Source organism: Hetaerina americana, unplaced genomic scaffold (assembly GCF_022747635.1).
Source record: "Hetaerina americana unplaced genomic scaffold, ioHetAmer1.1.p SCAF_35, whole genome shotgun sequence".
NCBI lineage: Eukaryota > Metazoa > Arthropoda > Insecta > Odonata > Calopterygidae > Hetaerina > Hetaerina americana.
In genome coordinates, this window is record NW_027286930.1 from 1285825 (window position 1) to 1309771 (window position 23947).

Here is a 23947-nt window from a genome sequence, read left to right on the forward strand (position 1 = left end):
AAGGATAAATAATTCCCAGAAATGAGAGAACGCATCAGATCTAACAACCCTGACTCCGCCTGAATCAAAATGTGTTCAATATATTTCGGGACAGCTAAAAAATTCTCAGATTTCCTTCGAGAAACAAATATTGAAAATTTCCTTAAGCCAAAAATCAAAAATAAAATCGTGAAATTAGGTTCAATAAACCGTTTTTTGAAAGTTAACCAGATTGAACGCCATAATGCTCCAATGAAAGAAAGATTGAATAATTGAATAACAAAGCATGCCTGGGGAATTAACAATAATATCAATATTTATTATAGGTGGCTTCACTTAGGTCTAGATCCGGCCAGTCGGTATATTTGTAAGACCTCGTTCGTTACGCAACACAACGCAGTAGGGAATAACTACCTTCGATTTATAGCCAAATATTTTACATGTTCATAATCACAATTGTAATTAACGTTTTGGATATTTTAATTCCGTATTATAATAATAAAAGATATCATTTGGCATCGTTACAATAAACTTATGCATACGATTTTCAAGTAAGACATTAAAATACGCTATTAATGTCTCGTACAAAAATTAAGGAATTTAGATAAGGCCAACTTTATTTTATGAGTTATAAAAATCTCGACTCACGAAATGGAACACATTTTGCTTTTTTTAAAGCGGGAAAAACATTCACTTCAGCATAAAAGTTTTTTTATACTACTTCAGCCATCTATTGAGAACATTTATCACTTTTATAGGTAGGCATCCCAAGATGAATATCAAAGAGTGAGAATGCGTGTTTCTTGCGACTACGAAATTTTCTACTTTTGCTGTGCGATTCGAGGGCAAGGCGTAAGACGCTGGATTTTGAAGATCAACAGTAGGTTCGTCATTGCGCCGGTCCCCCTGAAAGAGGTCCAGACAATACACCTCCAGGACCCATTTTTCCATTAGCTTCCCCGGCCATGCATCAACTCGCACAGCTGTGCTGCCAATGGAGGAAGGAAGCGAGGACACCCGCGAAGAGGTATTTCACCCCGGGACTATACATTCTTCACATCTAGTTCGCTCACCGCCAGGCCCGCGTTTCCATCGTCCTTCCCGTTCCTTTGCCTTTGCTCAACGGACGCCGAACGATTGGGAGTTGAAGAAAAATGTTCTCTTCCGCCCGTTACTTTTTCCGCCAGCGCCACGGAGAGAGGACTATTAGGCACTAATACTCAGCTCAAGAAGAAAGAACCTCGAGGAACTAATTCCGAGACGTCCAGTCGGAAGATTTAGCACTGTTCCTTGCGACACCGAAGTGGTCACTAATTAGAAATGACTTTCCCACCACGGTCCCCCTCCCCAACTTACCCCCACCCCCCCTTGGGATACATTTACCGACTCTCCCCCCACCCTCTCGCCCGACACCTCCCCTTCCTAGCTCTTCATCGCCGAGGGAGCAATGGTGGCTGAAGCGTCTCTTTTCACCCTCAAAACCTTAACCACTTCTTCTCCCCCCCCCCTCTGTCCGAACGTCTGTCTTACCGCGACGACCAAGGGTGAACGAGAAAAAAAATAGCACGTGTGCGGAAAATACACTTTAAGGTTGAAATTATCAGCTACTTGTATCTTTGGCGTGCGACCTGCAATTAATGGTGGAGTTGTCTATATTTGCCACCCTCCAACTCCCAACCCCAGCTCACAACCACCCCATCTCTCTCTCTCCCAGTTATTTGTTACCACTGGAAGACCGCCGCCTTACCCGAAACGGCTCCTTATTTCACGCCAATGTTTACGATTCTCTTTTTTTCCCTTTTGCTTTTTTGTCGTTAACTTTTTTAATCAATCGACTACGTCCATCTCATTCATCGATATCATATTTCAGGCCTCTTTATCTTCTTCCTTGGTGCAATCGTCGTCAATTACATTTGTATGCCCACATTTGCCAAGTAGTACGTACAAGTCCGAAACAAAACACTCGTGCTATAATATAAGACTTCGGGCTTCAACGCGCGAACGATAACTTTTCCCTTCCGCGACCGTCAATTATTCAGTGGAACGAAATCAGCTGTGAATCGTGGAGGGAACGCCTGGATGAATTAAATTAACGTGCCTGAAGTTCAAAGTCCACGGGTAACGCTGTATGGGAACTGGATCAAGGAATGGAACGGAGACTTTCGCAATAAACGCAGTGGGTAAAGAAACTCATTTTCACGAAGGGAAACAGATCAGTCATTTATAATGGTAAGAAGATTAGGTACCATAATTTCCCAGCTAATTGAACAATCATGAACTTCGGTAGCAGTTAGCTGGAACGTAGTAATTTCAACGGCTATAATATGAAATCATTTCAATCTCGAGAAATTTACCGCACTTAATTATTTTTACAACAAGTTATCTCGTGTTTGATGCTACATTTTCATTCTTAATAAATATGATGTAAAATATTCTAAAAACATAAGCATAGTAGAAAACGATTAATTTATTACGATTCCTGATAACAAGGTTATGAAAATAAAAGAACAGGCACAAACTTAATATCATGCCCCAATACAAAAATTTCAGTATATCATCAAATACTAAATTCAGAATGTAGTGGTTGAAATTAGTCCAGACAATACTTCATTGAATGTAACCCAAGTGAAACCTTTATGAGGGCATTGATAGAATAATTCGCGTTCTATCCCTACCAAAGGAAAATGTTAATGCAAATCCATAAATTTCTACTGCAGTGGGAAAATTGTACATAAATCGATGCGAATATTTTGGAAAATAATCATTCTTCAAATTTAGAATTAATTTTATGTTTTTCTATTGGAACTTGAAGTTGTCAAAACTCTCTAAAATTATAATTCATTAAAAATAAATAAATTACATTATTTTCTACGTCAGCGATGGTTGACGATTATATTACTCACGCGAATTATTAATGCCAAAGTGAATTTCCATCATTGAGTTAATTTAACAGTCAATTAAAGGCGAAAACTCGGACATATTATTACATGGAGACATAAGATAATACAAATGTACCTACATAAATGGTTATGTACCCATTCTGCTATTCTTTTTCTTTTACACATTAGGCATTTGACCATATTAAAACTACTAATTTGCACTACTAAACGTTTTTAAAATCTCGTCTGTTCGCACACCTGCGAACCAGGATGAACTTGTATATCCGAGGGAATTTTTATCTGAGATACTCTGATTATATCTGGCTACGTATGAGGATCGCATGAGATCGTAAAAACAAACAACAAAATTACCACGTCCAATTTTAAGTGAAACAACTCTTGTGTTCTTCAATTAGTAGCTGAGAAAATTTTCCGTAAAGTGGCTTTACGGACCATCAACTTTCTTAAATTAGAAAATAAAAATACTCTCACCCATACCTGCAATCCCTTTTATGCCCCTCAGTTTTTACAGCTATCACTCACACTCGTACTCACCTGGCTGAGTCTTGTCAGGGATGTGCACGGTGTACTTGTCAGCCGAGAACTTGGGCGCGTTGTCGTTCTCGTCGATGACGGTGACGCGGACGGGGAGCGCGGTGGAGCGTGGCTCCGTGGGGCTTGAGTCCTTGGCTACCACCGTCAGTCTGTAGACGGACTTCTCCTCCCGGTCCAGCGGGATGGCCGTCCGCAGCTCGCCCGTGACCTCGTCAACCGTGAACCTCTCCGCGTGGTCGCCTGTAAGCGTGAACCTGAAAGGGAGAGCGCGGAATAATCGTCATGACCCCGGTGAAGGGTGGGAGAGAGGGGGAAACCCGGCGGTTTCAAAGACCGAGGTTGGTATCCGTACCCCTACTTTTTCATCTCAGTACCCTTCTGAGCGTCGTCACAATAAAAATGTTTGCAAGAGAAGCTGCTTAAAATGTTTGCCGGCCGATACAATGTACTCAACTGTTTAAATCAAAATTTGCGCATCCGGGAAACGAATTGGAAGCAGAAATTCACGAGCAGGAGAACAGGGTATTACTGGGCCATGGTTCGAAGAGGATTATTGTCTGAAAATCATCCGCATCATATTTGTTTGGGATTACTGTATTCCACAAGGTGATATTTATCCACGTTCATACAAATCCTGATGGAAATCCATGGGTATTTCCATTGGACGAACAAACGTAAATGATTTCATGAACATATTAAAGAACCTAATGAATTTTTTCTTGGAAATAAGTGAAACCACCCTTCGAAATGGAAATTAACCCGCCAAACCTATGGATAAAAATATGACAAGATTCTTTTGAAATGAAAATCTATTTGCACATTAGAATTAATAATGGTTCGGTCAACAAAGAAGAGAATAAGAATTGTTAATTCTCTCAAATGTGATGAGTGTATATTTTAAATGGAATATATAATACTATAGAGGATAAATTTCGCTCTACACATACATTTTTGATGCATGATAATATTTATGGGCCGAGAAATAAAATTTGATGATTCTAGAATTCATCAAAGGTAAAACGAAATATTAGAAGTAGATTTTTTTTGGAGGGATCTGCTCAAAACTCTGAATTTAGGAAGAATTCTTTTTTTAAAGAATAACATTCTTAATCTATTGTAATTATTTTCAATGCATGCTAAACAACTTGGGGAGAAAATAAGTCCTAAAATTTAATGAATCATCACCCCAACTTTGATATGGTGACATGATAGGTTAAATGGTAGAATTCACAGGGCTCTAAGCTCTATAACGCATGAAACTCACTCAATCCCAGGATAGGATGGTCAGTTCATTTTCTTTTGTGACCAGTAGTTACAAGGAACTTTCTCATTTCCAGAAAATCTGATTTTAGCCAGGGTTGTTCACGGGCATCACCAGGATTTAAAATGGGCCCACTAATTATTAGCCGAAACCTCTACTGAAAGGATTATCAAGCTATTAATATGCTGCTAAAATCTCAAAGAATACAGCTGAGACTAATAAATTTTCATTTTTTATCAACGAGTGGATTTTCTTTTGCTTTATGAAAACAAAACTTGACCTTTTTCAAGAAATGTTTTTGAAACACTCAAGTCTAAATATTTAAGAGAGAAATATTATGCAAGCCTATGAATTCTATCTGCTTTCTCAAAAATAATTCATAAGACTTATTCAACAAGAAAGCATGTTGTATAAAATATAGTAATTGATAGTCATGGACAGAGTGATGTAGATGATTAAATAATCAAAACGACAGGTTCTCATTTTAAAATCCTCGGTTTGTTTACGACGATTTAGTAAGCTGCTGTTCGGAAAGCTGCGATTCGGAAGATCTGCTAACTACCAAATAAAATGTTCCATCCTTAGATGCACAAGTTCTCTATGGCAAAAATGTTGAACGGATACAACAGTGCTGATTTTAATTACTTGTTTGAAAATATTTTATATCCGTATGGAAAATAAAACAACGGCGATTTTTAAGCATAATAAACGACTTAATTTTACCAAGGTGATTGGAAAAAAATGGAAAAACTATTTTGTAGGAACAAACATGCAATGCTTTGGTTTCACCTGGAAATGTAATAACGCTCTGACTACTGCGAACTGACCGAGCAGTACCAATCACACAGAGAAAAATATGACAACTTTTTGACAGTCATTTTCCATTTTATTCTGGATAAATGTAGTAAAATATAATGATAATTAAAAAAAGCTATGCAGCTAGATTGATTAATTTTATCTGCCTACAATTGGACGTTATCAGAATTTTATGTTCAGAAGAACGCACAATTATATTCCAAAAGCTAATCTTAACATTATAAATACGATAGAGAGAGTCTCTCTTCACGCTAAACGGATGAAACGGTCTGAGCAGCCAAATGTTCATGATCGCCTTAGCCCACCCGTTCAGGAGGTTCTGCGAGGCAGTTCAGAAGGGCTGAATAAAATGCCCAACTCACCAGATTTCAGCGTTGAGCCCAGCGTCCCGGTCCATGGCGACGGGTCGGAGCACCATGGTGCCAGGGGCCGAGTTCTCCTTCACGGTGGCGTCGTAAGACGTCCTCTCGAACTCGGGCGAGTGGTCGTTGACGTCCTGCACCACGATCCGGACGGTCCCAGAGCCGGTGAGCGGCGGCGTTCCTATTTCCGAAAGGGAAGGGGAGAGAGAGAAGAAAATGTCAGACGAGTGTTTTAGTTCACGCAGTCTCTCTCACACACGCACACACAAAAAAGCAAGCAAGCACACACACAAAGAAACAACAATGGGATCTCGCGCGGGCGAAACGCCCTTAATATCACCTCCTCTCTCTCTCTACGACTTTTAAAGCGTGAACCAATTTGCGCCTCGAAAATTGGCGAAATTCTCCCGTCCCGTCCTCCCAAGCGCGCAGAGCGAAAAGGCTGCGGAGGTTGCGGAGGAAGGTGAGAGAGAGAGAGAGAGAGAAAGAGAGAGATGAGAGAATGGGTAACAGGGAAATGCGAGGAGAGGAAGGGAAGTGGATGCCCCGCACATACACAGACACGCGCAACAATGCGTTATTTCGATAAGCTCGTGCGGACACCCCCATTTTCCCAGCGTTATTACGGAAACGAAAAAACGGGGAAAGAGCTATCCATCACGGCGAGCTGTCTCCAGACTCGTCTCCCTCCTCCCTCTCTGCCTTCCTTTCCTAACCCCGACACCCAGGCACAAGAAACGGCTTTTCAGCGGCCGCATAGTTTGAAAAAAAAAGAATGTCTGTTCGCGCTCCATCTAAGCTAATCCATCCCGCGCCGGACACCGAGGCGGCGAGCCACGTGCACTCATCCCCCGCCTTACCTTATCCCCCTCCCCGTTCCATTATTTCAACCGGGGGGAAGGGCGGGCCACCTCTCAGTGAGTCTGAAGCCGGCCGCCGCCGTGATTGCGGTCCCCTCTTCATGCCTCCTCCACCCGCCTATCTCCCCCTCCGAGCATATCGGCGGTGTGAATGGCATCTACCTCTCTCCCTCCCGCGGGAAAGCGGCGGCATTCATTCCACGCGAAGTTCATTCGGATCGCACAAAAAGGGACGGAGAAGTCAGAGGGAGGGGGTGCGTGGAGATGGGTCGTCTCCCTGGGAATCACCCCACATTCACGTCCTCACCGTCAAAATTCGACCGTCACCCGTCCGTCTCGCCTCGCCCGCCGAAATGTGAAAACACGAGGAAAAACTGCCGCCGCCTTGGGAGTAAAAAAATAAATTGTGCTAGAGCAATAAGCATATGCCGTGTGGGAGGGAGTGAACTGGGGGGGGGGGGGTAAAGGAGGGGCTTGCTGAGTTTACCCTTCGCGCGTTCATCTCTTTCATTCTTCTCCCTGAACCACCTCTTTACCACCCTCGCCCTCTAAAACCCGCCCACCCCCTTGTCACCCTCTCGGGACCACACATCATGCCTCCCGGGCCGTTTCACGTCGCCGGCCCACGGGCGATCGGATCGAGAGAGCCTCCGCCTCCGACCGGAGTTTTTATCGAGCCTCGCCACCTCGGCATCCAGACGCGACCACCGACGGAAGTCGCGCTGCGGTCGAATTTTCTGGACGTGGAATGCGACGCGGACAAATTTATTCATAATTTATTTCTGCGATCACCATCCATTTCTCACCAGTAAGTCAGTTTCGGGATAGAAAGATGATATGATACCCCATCCCTCTCTCCTTTTATCCCCTCTCGACATATCCCTAAACTGTCTCCAAAGATATATTATATTAACTTAAAGGCTGGGCGAGACGGAGAAATGCGGCTGCGGGAAGTGAGAAGCCGTGCTCTCAACGATGGAGACCACAATATATTCATACTCAATGCCGTGCGATTCGAGAGGAATGCGAAGTCTAAGGGGTCTAACAGTAGTTCTTCAGTTAGTAATGCTCGATGATCGCGTAGCTATGTGTCGACCAGTGATATCTGCATTTTCAACTGTTTTCATCAATATACGGTTTGAATATTAAAATATAATTAAGCAAATGAGAATGGAGTCAATGCTGTCTGAACGATAATTTTAACTTAAATTGGCTAGTATGGAGAAAAAGTACCATAAAAATCACTGATAGGCGTAAGGAAAACAGAGGACTATACGTTTTGAATACGTAGCTGATGAATAGAATATTGACTTTCGATAAAGATAATCATCTACGTCTGAATTAGCTTCTGAGATATAATGATTCCGGAAAATTTAATACATTTTAAGAGTACGAAATACATTAAAAGCAGTGTATAATGTCAATTAAGTACAAACATATTTGGCATTAAATGAGTGCTAGGCTGTGTACATTCACAAAACTGTGTACATTCACTTGAAACTGGTAAATGGAACTTTTTAACTGAACGAGATTTTAGCATGTCATTTCTAGATATGGCTAGTCATACACGGGAATTACAAAACATAATATTCAGATTGCATGGATATTTATCTTTTCAGCACGCGATAATGAGGGAAAATTGTTAAATGTTGGCGAAAATGAATTTTCCCACGAATGAAAAACCTTTGGAAAATTGAAATGGTAACTGATCGTCAGTTAAACATCTCTGAAAAGAGTCGCCGTCTTTGAAACTACTCTCCATACATGAGGCTACCTTACATGCCAAACTAAAACATATCGGATGAAGTAATTGAATGTCGACTAAAACTTCCTCGGTCGATTGTGGCGTCGAAACTATGAGCACTAATAACAGTGGATACAAACAAACTATGGACAATCCGCCTGAGACAGTCTTGCTACATATAGGTACTCTTTGCGGCCATGTTATGTAACCGGAGAATCGCGAGATCGCCTCGACCGCAAACAAGACCATAGAGCACAAACGGAGGGACGAGAGAAATTTCCAGAACAGAGTTTGCGGTTTCTACGGTACACGATGAGGTAACGCAACGGTTCCCAACCTGTGGTTCTTAGGCCACAATTCTTTTGCCCGCCCAGTAGCCCAAGGGATGCCTCGGGGTACGAATAATTTCATTTCTCGTTCCTCATGAGTGGAAAACTGACGGATCGGAACCGGAACATCGAGTGGCAACATTCTTCGGGATAAAGGTCCGGCCTTTGGAATGCATCAAGAGCCGCCCATATATAAGAGCTCGAAGGTAGACGGAAAAGCTAATCGTTGATGTCATATAACTAACTGACGCTTGATTATTTGCGAGCAGACAAAACTAAGTCGATTACTAACCATCGCATGCAATAACATGATATTTCTCTCCCTTATGACCTCTCTGGACAATAGAACCAAAATCTTTACTTAAATGAGTTACCTATATTACTAGAATGAGATACCTTTTTATTGCAATGGTTCTGTGACAATTACGGGTATAAAAATGAATACTTAAGTTTTTACATTTTAGAATGAGTTGCATTAAAAATAGAAAGTTTTATCTTTCACGAACTTTACCTAGGTTGAGAAAAATGACGTGAAAATTATTATCATTCCTGAGCAGGTCGGAGAAAAAACAGAAATTAGGAAAATTTGGCAATCTTGGAAGTTTGGAAATGCTGTTATTGTCGTCATTCTGATTGAGGTTACTATTTTCCTCTCCCATGATCGTTGTAATTTTATAATAAACAGGTATGATGCAATCGTCCGTCGTTTATGGTTAAAATTCGGCCGTTGAAAATAAAATTCGCGATTTTTTTAACAACCAGGCTAACATAACGCAAGATAATTAGTAAGTAAGAGAAATGTTAGAAATCTTGAGGGTCATCGAACCAAGGTACCATTTCCTTCTCTTCGAACGGAATGATTCACTCGTGGATTTATACCTATCAGGGCATTTCCATAAATTAAGAATATGAAAACATGTTATGAACTAAGAAACGTGGAACCTATAAGATGTACGCATTGCGCAGCAAACACACCAACGTTAACGCGACTCCGTGGCGACTAGCAGGGTGCAAAGTAGATTTAGAAGTAAACAAGAATAAGTAATAAGTATTAACCTACAAGGTAGCGACTGCGCATACGGCTATACGATCATATTTATATATTTATTTTGCAGGTTCCCCTTACCTTTCCCCATCCATTTGAAAAACCCTAACCCCCTCATCCCTTACCCTTTCCTCCTGGTGCTGCACCCCCTGCCATACACCTCTTTGGTGGCTTGCAGGGTATTGATGTAGATGTAGAGGAAGAAAGAATTCAATTCGGTACCCTAGAGTACTCAATGATTGTCGTCAAATTCCGGGAGGCGAAGGACAGAGAGAGAGAGAGTTGGCAACCCTGCCCGAGCACGAGGCTCCGAGCACGAATGCCGAGGGTTCGAACCGCGGGGCCCAGGGGTTGAACTCGTTCCCGCTGTCCGGCTCAGAGTGGGATCACCGCCGAGTGATACAAATCAGCGGAGTAGGTGCCCAAATGGATACCGCTACTCCCTCGTGGCGACCTTTCCGCCCGCCGCCACCCTCCTCCCGTTCGCCCATTGATATGGGCATCAAAATGCCTCCAATCCCCCCCGGGAGAGAAGGGGGAGGCGGAGGAGGGCAAAACCGCGTGTATTCCCTCGCACTCGATTATTACTCGAACGGTCCGACCCAAACGACGACCGCCACCGCACTCCTGGACAGCACCGTGGCGTGACTCCGCATCCTCGTTTGAGAAGCGCCCTGGGACACGCGGGGCGGATGCTCGGCATATCTCCGATCGAGGGAGGAGGGGAAGATCCGCAGCTATCGTGCCGGCCGGCTCAGCCACAAGGACGCACACGCATGCGAATCGCGAGAATTCGCGTTTCCCAAAAGATCTCATCGCTCGGTCACCCGAAGCATGCCCATGCCTGCCTTCGAAATTTTCAAACCTGAGCCGATGGGCACGGCATGATTTCATCGACATAACTTCGGTTCGCATTGAATGGGCCGCTTTTGTTTACATACACACGCCCATACGCCATACATATCGAGATAGGTGAAGCTTCATAGGTATTCCTCATTCACCCCGACTATTTTTCTCCGAGTACTCTGCACAACTCTCGCGTTTTAATCACATCCATAGAATAAGTAATTCATTGATTTTTTTCCGTAGGTCACCGTGTTTTCCGCGGCCTTCCTCGACATTTATGAGTATTTTTGCTTCGTGAAATTTCATCCTTTCTCTCTGACCACAATTAATACAGCCAGCCTAGAGCTAGTACCACTGTAAAGTATGTTTATTCTCACCATATGTTCATTCCTTTTCTAATTATTCTTTGCCACTTATTTTACACTTTTCCATACCCTCTCTTCGTACATCTCATAGCAACTGAATTAACGAAATTTTTTTGGTAATTTTCTTGAAAACTGCCCTTTTTTATGTACCAACGAAGGCTCATTCCGTACGACGGATGGGAACCTGGGAAAATATTAACACGACCTCAAGGTAAGTCTTCTATGAAAATCCTAATACTAGTTTTCCAACATTACGTCTCAGCCGTCTCTTAACGGAAGCCATTACTAAAATATAGCAAAACTGGAGCTGGTTATACTTCAATGAAGTGTGAATATTTTTATTATAATATTTTCTCTTCGAGTTGTCGTTGAAATCTCTTAAATTACAGTCAAGTCTTTAATCCAACGTTTCACTTATTCACATATATGCTGTTTCTCTAACCTCCTTCGTTTCCTTCAGTGAGATCTTCAACGATGTGGCTGGAGGTGTATTGGAATTTTTTTAAAAATTATGTTTGCCAAAATATCAACAGGTTTACTATATACCACCGTAACTTAATAAAATGCTGACATGAATCTGTGCTCTAAAACTGCGAATGCGAAAAAAAGAGGAAATAAATAAGAGACAATAATGTCAGTGAACTAAAGAATACTGGTATTTGACTCATTTTATCGTCGAAACAGTGTTAGAGTTAAAAAACTTCTGTACCGGAGACTCGCTTTAGCGGAGATACGTTTTCTTTTCCCTTTGTTCAAAATTTAAACAACCCATGGGATTGACTTTTAATTTTACCTGTATATTAATAAAGTATCCCATCCGTTGTCCTCTAGTTATGTTTGTGAGTGGCGAAGGAGAAAAAAATTAAGATATTATATTCATTGGGTTTTTAACGTGGGCACAGAATCGGCCGACCTCGCAGTGACGATGGAAGGCGCGTGGGTCATCGATGTGATAGCGACGTGGAGATTTGGGAGACGGAGGAACATGAATGCCCATGCATGGGGGGCAGGGGAAGAAGAAGAGAGGGCAGAGCGAGAGGGGAAGGACAGCGAGAAGGGAGAGTAAAGAAGGGTGAGCATGATAACCAAAGTGATCTATACGTCATACCCCAATGTCTGCAGCCTACCGAAAAGACGTGTGGCAGAGGTTATTAGGAAACCTATCATGAAGGAAATGAAGACGTTTGTAAAAAGGAGAGATAATTGAAACTGAGTTATTTTTTCCACAATTTTATGTTGCGGTCATTAATTCTGCGGGGTAAAAATGATACCTTGGATCCATCAGATGGAGAGGTTACCCCTCACAGTTATGCGCATGATTAAAGACTTCATTACCCCGACGCCAGAAATAAAAACGCAAAGTTGAATACTTTGTTTAGAGTTTAATAGCAAGTGGAGTCTTCACATTTCAAATCAATTAATCGAGAGGAAGACGAAAAGGCTAAGGATTCTGCAATTGGATGCGAAATTATATCGTTGAAATTGTTTCCTTCCGAAATTTTTGGGAGCAATTCCGTAACATCCTAAATATATATCCTCGCCGATTTAAAAATTCCGATCGTGATAGCTATAAAAATAATTGTATATCAATAATACATTTTGAAGTAAAAAGTTTTAATTCGGGTTCAAATTAAGATATATGTTTTTGTATCTAGCGCAAGGGACCTTGGAATTTCTCCTTTAAAATAATCATATCCCATGGACTCCACGTGGTGCCATACAAATGATAATCTTGACTACTTGCCAAACTAGTCACAAAAAGAGAGTAATTGATCACTTGGTTGACATTTAATAAATTGGAATTGCACTTAACGGAACATTTTCTGATTTTACGCAATTAATGTGACCTTCATATAGTCCTTTTAGTTATTACAATGTATGACCATGTCTGGCGATAATTTCAACATTTTCCCCCAATTATCCTCAGTGTCAGTTAATACCCGTAGTGTAACTATCGTCGAAGTCGTTTACCCAGATGAGCACATGGTGAACCTTCACTTGGATAGGTTGTTTTCTGGTATCCAGGGTGAATGTAGTCCACAGCTTCATGGCTACAAGCTACGAGCTTATCATCCCCCTCTATAGGTTTGAACAAACGTTCTTAGGTCAATTTACTTTAGAAAATATAAAGAGAGGGCTGGGCCGTGACCGCGTTTCCTCGGGGCTGGAAATTATTTTTTGTCAATAAATCGACATATTTCGAGTTTCTGAGGGCCCTATATTGACGCAGGGTCTAAAATATGGACGAATTTGATTGCTATGCATGTGTGCTCTGTATTTTAAATTATATGGGCGCCATTTTCGACAATCAGCTCCCATTAGGTCGGTCTAGATCCTGTCTCAGGGCGCTGCTTTCACCCACTCCTGCATAATGGGCAGAGTATCATATGGGATTCGGTGGGACCCAGCCCTCGGGCGGTTCGCTGGACACGCGTGTATGTGAGAGAGAGAGACGGAACCGCTTCCCTCTCGGGACGAAACACACGAATGAAACGCACCCGGACGATGGGGGGCCAGCGGTGGCGGTGAGGAACGGCTCTTTCCCCCGCGAAAAGGGGATCGTTCCAAGGAATAGTGAGTGTGTGTGCGTGGGAAGGAGAAAGACAGTGAATGGATGAAAGTGGAGGTAATTGAGGAGAAGGAAGGAGGAGGATAAGTGAGGACGAAGGAGAAGGTACAAAAGGGTGGAGCAGAGGTGGAAATATCGAAGGAAGGGGAATGGGAGTGAGTTGAGAGAGTGTAAGAGGGAGAGCTGGGGGAATGACGGCCGTTCCGAAATCAACTCCGCGCGCAAGGGTTCTAAAAACGATGCAGATGACTACCGTTCGCCCGGATAATTTGGTTTCTCGTAATCGCGGCAGGAAATGAGTGTAATTCCGCCGTTCCCCGAGTGCGGGAGAGGGGTTATGGGTGGAGGGAAGGAGGAAAGATAGGAAAGGCTTCCGTCTGGAAGGAGATGGGTCGGTGGAAGAAACCGTTTCTCCCTCTCTCTCTCTCTTCCCCGAGATGAAAAAGAGTGGGGAGTTGAGCGTGAGGTGGACGGAATGGGAGAAGAGATGCGAGGTTTTGGTGTGTTGCTGGATTCAGTCCCCGGTCGGTTTGGTTTCCACTCGTTTCTTCCCGGGGGGGGGGGAATAAAAAAAGTCAGGCGAGGTATCCGAAGGAAGGTGGGCCGGGCGGAGGAGAGGGAAGAGGTGGGGGTACATCGAGATGAAGAAACTTCCACATTTATCGCCCGGGGGGTTGCCGTAGAAACGCGTGAGGGAAAGAGAGAGGGGGGGACCCCGGGAAGGAGGCGGGGTAGGTGAGGGAGAGGTCGAGGAGAGAAAGGTTCGGCATCAAAAACGGAAACCTTAAAAGATTGGGTGCACTTGCGACGGCGGGGGCCATTTCTGCTTTTTTTTATCTTTCAATCATTTCGCTGCTTTTCTAAGGAAGACGGGAGGGGGTCAAGGAGGGAGGGGGGGGTTGGTGGTGGGAATTTCACTGGATGGGACGGCGGGGACGAAGGAAAAAAAAACGAAGGAGTCAATGCTTTGCTTCGTAACGTGCGTGTTGTTTCCTTGCCTCTCTTGTCGGACCATGGCCACCACTAAATAGCAGATTGCCGTTTTTAAATCATTTAATAGCATCTACTGTTTTCATCCCCTCTTTTTTTGTTTTTTTTGTCTCTTGAATCGGCGGGGCAGGGCGCGGGAGAGTGAGGCTTCGTCGAGATCTCTCGGGAGAGATATCGGGGCGGGAGATATACATTCCCTCCCTCACGAATCGTGGGAGAGGGAGAATTGACAAAGGGTAGCGAACGGTGCAAGGCAGGGAGGAAGTCCTTGGGTGCTCGGGAGCGCGGCCCGGTAACTAATTTTGGCGCCACTGTGGATTTTTTCCCCCACTTTTCGTCATCCTAACGACCGTTTATTTATTTCATTTTTTTCAAACGTTTCCGACAGCGCCTCGGCTCATGAATAACGTATCAGGTGAGGTGTTTGAGACAAAATTTCATTTTTCAACTCAAACCCCAACAGTTTATTATCCAAAGAAAGAACAAAAGCGCGACGTCCTTTTTGGTCAGGGGTAAATTGGCGAAGAACGAATCAGAAATGCAAATTTACTCAAAGTAAAATTATCCTATGCTTGATAAACACATTTTATGTGTTTTCCTAGCGACGGAATACGCATTTATTTAGAACGTTTCGTGAGGATGGATTCAGCGCACAGGCAAGTACATGAAAACATCGCTAGGTCTTAAATTATACATAAATTAAACCTAATATTTTATTAAAGCTGATGCTGTAATGAAAATATGTCGAGATGTATATGTATATATATATATATATATATATATATATATACATATATATATATATATATATATATATATATATATATATATATATATATATATATATATAGAGCTTTAATAATCGATATATATATATATATATATATATATATATATATATATATATATATATATATATAACAGTAATCAACCCAAAGGTCGGTTTAGTAGGTAATGGTAGAGATCACCCAGCACTAAGGCGTGTGAAAATTCACACATCAGGGTAGGGGGGCAAGTTCCTTTCCCTGTGCCGGTTATGGTTTCCCAGGAAGACCTGGTACCCGAAAAATCACTTTTAGCTTGGGTGGAGCTGCAGGTACCCAGAGTGCCTTGCCCGGGAATCGGACCCGGGACCCTCTGGTCAGCAGTCCAAGGCTCTACCCACTGGACTACCGCGACCCCATATATATATATATATATATATATATATATATATATATATATATATATATATATACATATATATATTAAGATTTACCAAAGCATTATAAAAAATATAAAAAGTTATAATAAATTATTTAAGTTATTAAAAAAAATTATAATAAATATAAATATCCACTGTCAACATCCGTATGCATGTATCACACTGGAATATAAAATTGTGAATGCTCCATATTTACACCTTTAATAATCGTGATCATTGCCACAGAGTCGATCTAAATATTTATATTTACAAATTATAGAAAGAATTCTTCTAACCAAGTTCGAAGTGAAGGCAACATAAAAATGTGATAAAATATATGAGGGCATAAAGAAAATGACTTCGCTTTGAATTAATTCCCCTTTGAAAGGGGACGGCGATGTATGTGCAAATTACTACAGGAAATACTTATACCAGTGCGCGCAGTATGCGAAATGGTGATGCATCCTAAGAGGGTTACAGGGAGGAGTACAGCGAATTCAAAACTACTCATCACGACTACGCAGATTTTACAGAATTTCCACTATAATCTACATAATCTCTATAATCTTCATCCTGTGTGCAGCTATTGGAACGACTGCACTTTAATGTCAATCGCCAAATGAGGTCGTGGAAATGCATTCCTTGAGCCACCAATAGCAGTCTGAGGAAGAGCCATCAATAGCAGTCTAAGTAATATCACCGAACAGTTCCTTCCTTAAATTCCTAAATATTTTTTCCCCTGTCCTTTACACCACTCTCCCACTTGATGATTTCATCCGAAGCGTCCTCGCGGAACATAGAAAAGTGATTATTGATCCAAGGGTTCTATCAATATTAGTAGCAGTAGCTATTATAAGTGGTGAGCGAGAGCTGAAGTCGTTGGTGCCATTAGAGGTAAGTTGGTAATTTTTCAGCGGCAGGATAAAATAGATGGTGGTAGAGAAACCCAGCGTCTAGGCATTAGTTTATCTAAACCAAAGGTGACATGGGGTCACACGGTTTAAATTTCCGTCCGACGGATGGTGTACTTCATTTGAAGTGTTCTGAAAATAGCATATGAGGTCGGGTTCCTTGAAAAATCCTGCCCCCGTCGGGGTTCAATCCCGGACCCTCGTGGTGGGTAGCCAGTACACCAGCCACCGCACCAAGCCGATCAACTCCCCGGAGAATCGGAATCAGACGAAGGACTATTCGACTCGATGGTGGGGGGAGAGGCACTAAGAAGCTCAGCCAAGAGGTGACGTACTTTTGGATCGTGCGCCTAGAATTTCTGGAAGGCACGGCGAAAGCGTGATTCTTTCGTCCGTTGCTCGCTCTGCCTCAAGATCTCGAGGCAGAGCCAGCACTTCTCGACGGTTTCGTATCCGTTACTTGCCGGCACAAGTGAAACAAGGCGTGTTGTGTAGGTGGGGGCACATGTGGGAACGCGGAAGTGCTCTCGAGAGGGAGTGGAAGTGCGGCGAAGGAGACGAAGTGCCCTCGGCGAAGGTAAAGGCGGACGGCGTGTGGATGAGAAGAGGAGGTTAGGATGGCGAGGGCGGTGGATATGCAAACGATTTCATCTGCGCGCATACGATCCCGCGTGTCAAAGGGTGGTAAAGTCAAAAGGTGACTCCAGCGAGAGAGTGTCCATTGCAGGATTATTCACCGAGGATGTGAATCAAAGAAACGGACTGGAGTACTAAGGACAAAGCAACTTCGCCAAGAAAAGGAAAACAGCAATATGTTTCTGTAACCTAAATGATGATGAGTGATGAAAGAGGAAGCGAACAATATTAAATTATAAGATTCATCTTTATATTATCATACAATAACGTACGAGGAGAAAGACTTATATATGCACTACAACTGAACTGTTAAAGCTTCAAATATATAGTCAAGTTAGGAGTTACTAGCAGATTTTATGATATTTACACGTATTCCAATGTTTTGAAAAATCGCTTTCGGGAAATATTACTTCTTAGAAGAGGCATGTTTCCGCGAATCACCTTTTCGTGTCGCGACAGCTTCGAAATTATTCACGGGGATAGGTTTGACCACCCTTACTGAGGGGTATCTAATATCAATAAAGGCTACATCATCACCAAGTTATAAATTAGAAGTAGTTATAATAACAGTGTGGGAAATGTGAGAAACATTAAGCAAACATCTTTATTCAGAGACGAAGTTAAGAAAGATAAATAGGAATGAAAGAAAGGGACGACACAAGGCAAGAGGTTTTAGGACTTTAGTCGGGGGCACGGACGACCCAGGGAGTCTAAGGTAACATTTCCGGCATATGTTTCATTGCTTGAGTGCCCGCTTGTTGGATGGGATGGTTGAATATCAAATTGCGAAGACGTCTACGATGGAAGTTGAGATATCTAGCAGTGATGGCCGGGGATACAGGTACATAAGTCTTAATGTTATGGAGTCGCAGCGGTTCTGCTGTACGAGGGCTCAATATGGTCTGTCACTTCACGATTTGAAGCAATCCATACATCTAAGATCACATTAAAAATACCAGTATTAGTGGGATTATTACTTTAAGTAGAACACATTCCTTTGTAAACTGTGAATATGTACACTAATGTAGCACCAATGAGTGGCCAAGGTATGTAGTTTTATTATATACGAATATATTTTTATCAAATGACACATGCATTTAATCTCAGCAATCAATACAATGAGAAATACTGCGGTAAACCTTTTTAGTGAAAACTTATTTAAGTTCGTGCTTACGAATTACTCTGTGAAAGGAATTTATTTTTAAGAGGTGAAACGGTCTATTGACTTAAAATTACTTTCAGATTTCCTATAATGACACTTCTAAATATTTTCTCTATAAAGGGAGCTCACTGCTGTACTTGTATAAGTTCAAGTACTAAGTAAGTATATTTATTGAAGCTAAAACTTCAAGGAATTTAAAGTTATTCAATGGAAATTAGTATACGGATTCTGGAATGACTCAGGCTGATCCAGAAGAAAAAAACTTTTACACAAATTTGCATCAACAAATAACTTCTCTACGTTCAATGAACCTGTTGCCTTCACCAAGAAATCAGCGGATTTTGAGGTAAAATTAATGACATTTGCTTGGAAAATGCAATGAGAAATGGACGCAGGAAATTTTCCTTCCCGTTCAATGAGTAGCCATTGGAGAAGCCGCATTGAGTCGCGGGTTCCCTACAAGGGCAAGTGCAAATTCATGTCGTGAATCGAGAGATCGAGGATTCCTGATGGCACCATTGTCAATCCATCAATCGGGCACGAACTGCGCCTTCATTTGAAAGGGACGGCCACGCCGACTTGCGGCAATCTGTCTTAAACGTTCGTGTGGACTTACAAGGTACAAGCGCACTGCCATACATTTTATGTCATGACATCCCCAGCGCCGGGAACTTTTTCAGTCATGATGAATCCTCCAATTCTTTCTTTTTGTCAATCCAACCCAATCAGGATTTTTGCCGGCATCTGACTCGTACGATATAGATCGTCTACTCTTGCTCGCTATGGAATGGGTGTTCAACGCTCCCTTGACCCAAGAGCGAATAGGTTTCTAGTTTTTCTTGACGCTAATGCGTCTGCTTGCTGACTTTCTTGGCGCTTCTTGCTGAAGAAGGAAACACTTTCGAGTGCGCATTAACGGCATAAGTCTTCTAGGTAATTTGAAATTGGTTAGTGCTTCCCAAATATGCTAACGTACAAAAAAAAGAAAATAACAGTCATATTTTACAAGCTAACGATGACTGCATTTTGGATGATCACCAAAACATATAACCTAACCATTTGAAACATTTACCAGAATAAGATTTAACAATTTTTATGTGGCATATGACTATCGAGAAAAAATATTTTAAAGCGCTTTGCAAAAATTGAGTCACGAGCTCATCTACATAGTTTTTCCCTCTTTTTCAAAACATAAATAAATTTAGGGGAACAGGATCCTTTAAAATTGATAAGGAGGAATCATTTCAAAGGCATTCCGCGCATTTCAGTAAACCGGGAACCCGACAATTGTTAGGTGCAGTACAACAAACAATTGCTAGCTGCAGTACGTATTGACCAGAATTACCGATGCACTGGATATTGAAACGACATGAGTTATAAACAAAAAAAAATGAACATTGTTTGAAAATAGAGTTATAATTATTTCAGTAGATAGCTGAATTGCGAGTCATGAACGGAAAAATGAGAGACGCTTACAATGGTTTCCAGTTAGTCATTCTTGTTAATTGAATGATAATATACTATAATCCAAACGGAAGAAAATGTAATTAGTAGCAGATTTCAGAGAAAAACATGAACAATTACATCGCTTAAATCATGGCAGCATAAAAAAACTAACTTTTATACGTTCCGTTTTAAGAGCAAATAGTATATCAAATCAGACCGGGTCATAAAAATAAAAAAATACTCTTTATGCGACGATTACCATAATTTACGAGTACGGTGGGTAATATTTACATATGTTAATAAGAATTTCAATGCATCAAAAGCGTTCCTAATATTCCCCGTGTATTCCTCGCGGGAAAACAAATGTTAGTGCCATAGCACATTTTGTATTTTAACCTCCACAAATTGTCCAGGGAGACAGTTGAAAGCATTATAAATTTTGTGGAGTAAAATGATGAAAGTAATTTAGGGGGAGGGAATTGACTATTCCTATAAAATTGGAGATAGGTAAGGTCGACGTCTTCGAAAAATGAATACATGGGAATGCAAGAGAAATTTCCATTGAGTGCCAGGAATGATTGGCTCCCGATATTAAGTGAGTTGGTGTATGAAGAGAAACATACACTCGCTCACCTCCAACTGCCCGCATCTGCCTCATCCCAAAGTGATCATCGACGAAATTCCAAACCAATTGATTCCATTTCCAGGAATCCTGGAGCAATCACGACGTCTCCACGGATGCCTCAAGCTTTCGAGAAGGAGTAGGCGGCCCGCCGAGCGGCCGGCGCCAAAGCAAGGTTTATTTAAAAGAAGATCTCACGAGCGCCGCGCCATCTCGAGGGACCGACCGTTGCCGTTTGACGCCGCGAGACAAACCAACAACGCCCTCCCGCCGACCCCTCGCACATATAACCGCGGACATCCAGGTCTCCAATTAACCCAACCAAGTCGGCTGTTCACGGTCAATCAGATTGTGCGCTTACGAAATCATATCATCCAAACTGTTGTCTCACGCGCTGTTTGAACAGTTCTCATCGAGGGACGAATTTTCGTCTCCGATTTCCCTGGATTAATATACCCCGCGTAATCGACACCTTTATTACGGGTAGCAATTTTAATATTATGATGCTGCTGCACCTATCGGTCTTCATTCTAGCCCATTCCCGCTCGTCAATACATGTTCGTGCCCACGTGAAAATTCGCACATAAATTCTGAGAATTTTACGAAACTTTAAAAGAAAATAGAGTGAGGTATCACGCCGGCATCGATTTCTTATTCTTATCATAGACGCTGTGAGGTCTCTCTAGAGAATTTCTATTGTTATTGAAAGAATTCCGACGGGGAATAAATTAGCGTCCTTTCATTTCTGAGCACTTCTCACTGGTTTTTCAGTCGGAGCTAACAGGTTTAAAAATCACGCTCTTTTTATTCAGGTTCATAGCGCTAATGACCTACCTATACATGAAAATCATTTATCTCCCTTCCTCTCCCTCACTTTCCCAGCTCCTAATCTTATCTCATCCCACTTCAAATGCTAAAGTTGAAAATATGAAAACAGTAATTGTCTATGGCCGCTATGGATCTGGGCAGCGAATGAATTTGTGACTGCAGAAGAGAATATATTCAGTCATCGGGTCTCGTATGTCATTTTATAGCACTTTTTGAATTCATGTTTTAAAATCACTCATAGCTTCACAGGTAACAAACACTTTTAAATGGCTGCATCAGCATGCTGCGATCAAATGCTTTTAAAATGGAGTTAGTTGTTGCCAACGAAAATGCCAGCAGTCACATAGAATTCGTCACTTAACATGTTAAATATACTTCGATGATTATGTAGCAAGACATTTGTACCTCTTTTCATGTTGGTTTCATTGTTTCCAGCATGCTAATGTTCATTAACCACACGTTCAATGAATGAAATGTTCAATTTCACGAGGTGAAAATATGTGTCAATGGCGAATTTCTCTAATACTGTTTACGGATAGTTTTCCTGTACTGACTGAGGTATGGTAGACAATTACATTCGAAATATAATCACGGTGTTCAGTAAGTTGACACAGCCTGGATAGACTCATGGTTGCAAATGTGTTAATGTGAGTATATTTTTGAAGAGTTCACATTTGTGCCTCTTCAATGCTCGCCATATTTTGCAGAAACCAGTCCAAAATAGACATTTTTAACCACTGGATGCCATAGTACATCTTGCATATTGGATTATAACTTCCATGGACGCCTGTGTGGTTCGATTCCCGAGGGAGGGTGGTTTTCTCGTCCTAATGCGGTCCCTTTAGAAGAACACAGCGGGTACTCCTTCCATTGGGTGGGACATTATATTGCCAACTTAGGACGCTTTTCGTTCATAAAAGTTATCCTTAATTATTGTACTTATTTTTGAACTTCAAGATAGGTTTAGGACGGGTCCTAATGACTATTTACTTTGTACCACGAGAGGTTCCTCTTATTTGCCCTAAATTCTTTCTTTCTTCACTTCTTCGTAACTTCTCCGTAACTTCGTCCTTCATGCCGTATCACTTCCTTCCTCTACTTAGCTCAAACCAACAATCTCTCTTCTATCTCTGCATTCAACATCCTACCACCTTTCACTATTTTCTCGGAAAAAAACACCTGACCTGAGTTAATTTCCACCATTATTCGTCTTTCTAATCCTCCTATTTCTTTGCCAATTGCCGTCATCCATTACAACGTACGTAAATTGAAAGGAAAACTTAGAGAGACTTCCAAAACAAAAAATAATATAAGTTTTTTGGGCTTATTTTGCATTGCTTTCAGCTTATCTTAACGAGGGATAATTTTCAGGCGGAAATTATATTTTACTAACTCTTACCATTCTTCGTATTTATGTGATCATGCGCATCATTTGCGCTATCGGTCAAGATAAAATGAAAAAACGTTAATGTGCAATGAATATAAGCCGTATTAAACTTGAAGAGATTGAAAAAGAGAATAAACGTAATGTGGCGGGGCCCAATGAGACAGATTAATCCATACGCAAAAAGATAAATAAGACACCAACCGCGTACACAAATATTAGGATTTTAAACAAGAATTCCATTTCAAATTTCAGGGATGTGAGTCAAGAACTTTACGAAGAGATAATTTAAAAAATTTTGATTCTAGAAGAATAATTGAATGTTCTTTTTTTAATTTCTGGCGATGATGTCGACTCCATCAGATCTCGAGGGATGACATTCCATGTGTTCCTGAAGTTACTTTGGGAGGTAAGAAATCTGAAGATGAAGTGCGGGGCAATCGGGAAAGAAATGGGTTTCGAATATGTTGGGAGGGTGGGAGGGAGCAAGATGTGATGGTGTGAGAGGCGAGGGACACAAGGCGGAGGATTTATTCCTCGCCGGCCGGCGCTCATTCACGTCCTTACGCGAGGTCTCTCTCTCTCTCCCCTCCTCCACCCACACGACCGACGAAGCCATCATCCTTCGACCTCCAAAGCGTCTCCCTCCTCTTTCCCCGCCCAAACGGCGAGAGGCAAAGAACCTCCACAAACACACACACACACGCACACATACACGCGTTCCTCCTCCATCCCACCCTCCACACTTCCTCCGACTCCACTTTACTCCACATGGTTTTTTTACAAGTGGCAACGTAGCAAAAACCCCTTTGGGTACGTCTGCCTGCATTTCAGGCCGGTATGAATAATGGATTGGGCCAAAGATTTCGTATTATTCTCCGCAGCTGGTTCGTTTCCAAATGGGAGAAAGGGGATAGGCGGAGGAGAGGAGGTGGCGAGGAGAGAATGGTCGAAAGAGAAAGAGCGATAGAGCGAAGGGGGGACAAGGGGGCGTTGGAAAGTGGGAAAGAAAGCCTTTGGAGAGGGATGAAAGGGGAAGGGAGGATGGCATGACGGAATCGTCGCGGTGGCGGGTGGATGAAAAGGAAGGCGCGGAGGGACCGGTCAACCTCCTGGTATCGATTCCATACCTTTTCGAGCGATGAGTTTCGGGGGAAAAGGAAGGGTTTATTGGC

General features: G+C 42.1%; 1 protein-coding gene across 1 annotated transcript in view; it reads right to left on the minus strand.

Annotated features, from left to right (window-relative positions):
- Positions 1-23947, minus strand: part of ft (cadherin-related tumor suppressor fat) — a 656626-nt gene that overhangs the window by 20815 nt on the left and 611864 nt on the right. Inside the window, exons 8-9 of the mRNA XM_071589250.1 lie at positions 5853-6033; positions 3414-3667 (exon numbers count right to left, since the gene is read on the minus strand). Coding sequence (XP_071445351.1) covers positions 3414-3667; positions 5853-6033 — 435 coding nt within the window. The remainder of the gene's footprint in view (positions 1-3413; positions 3668-5852; positions 6034-23947) is intronic.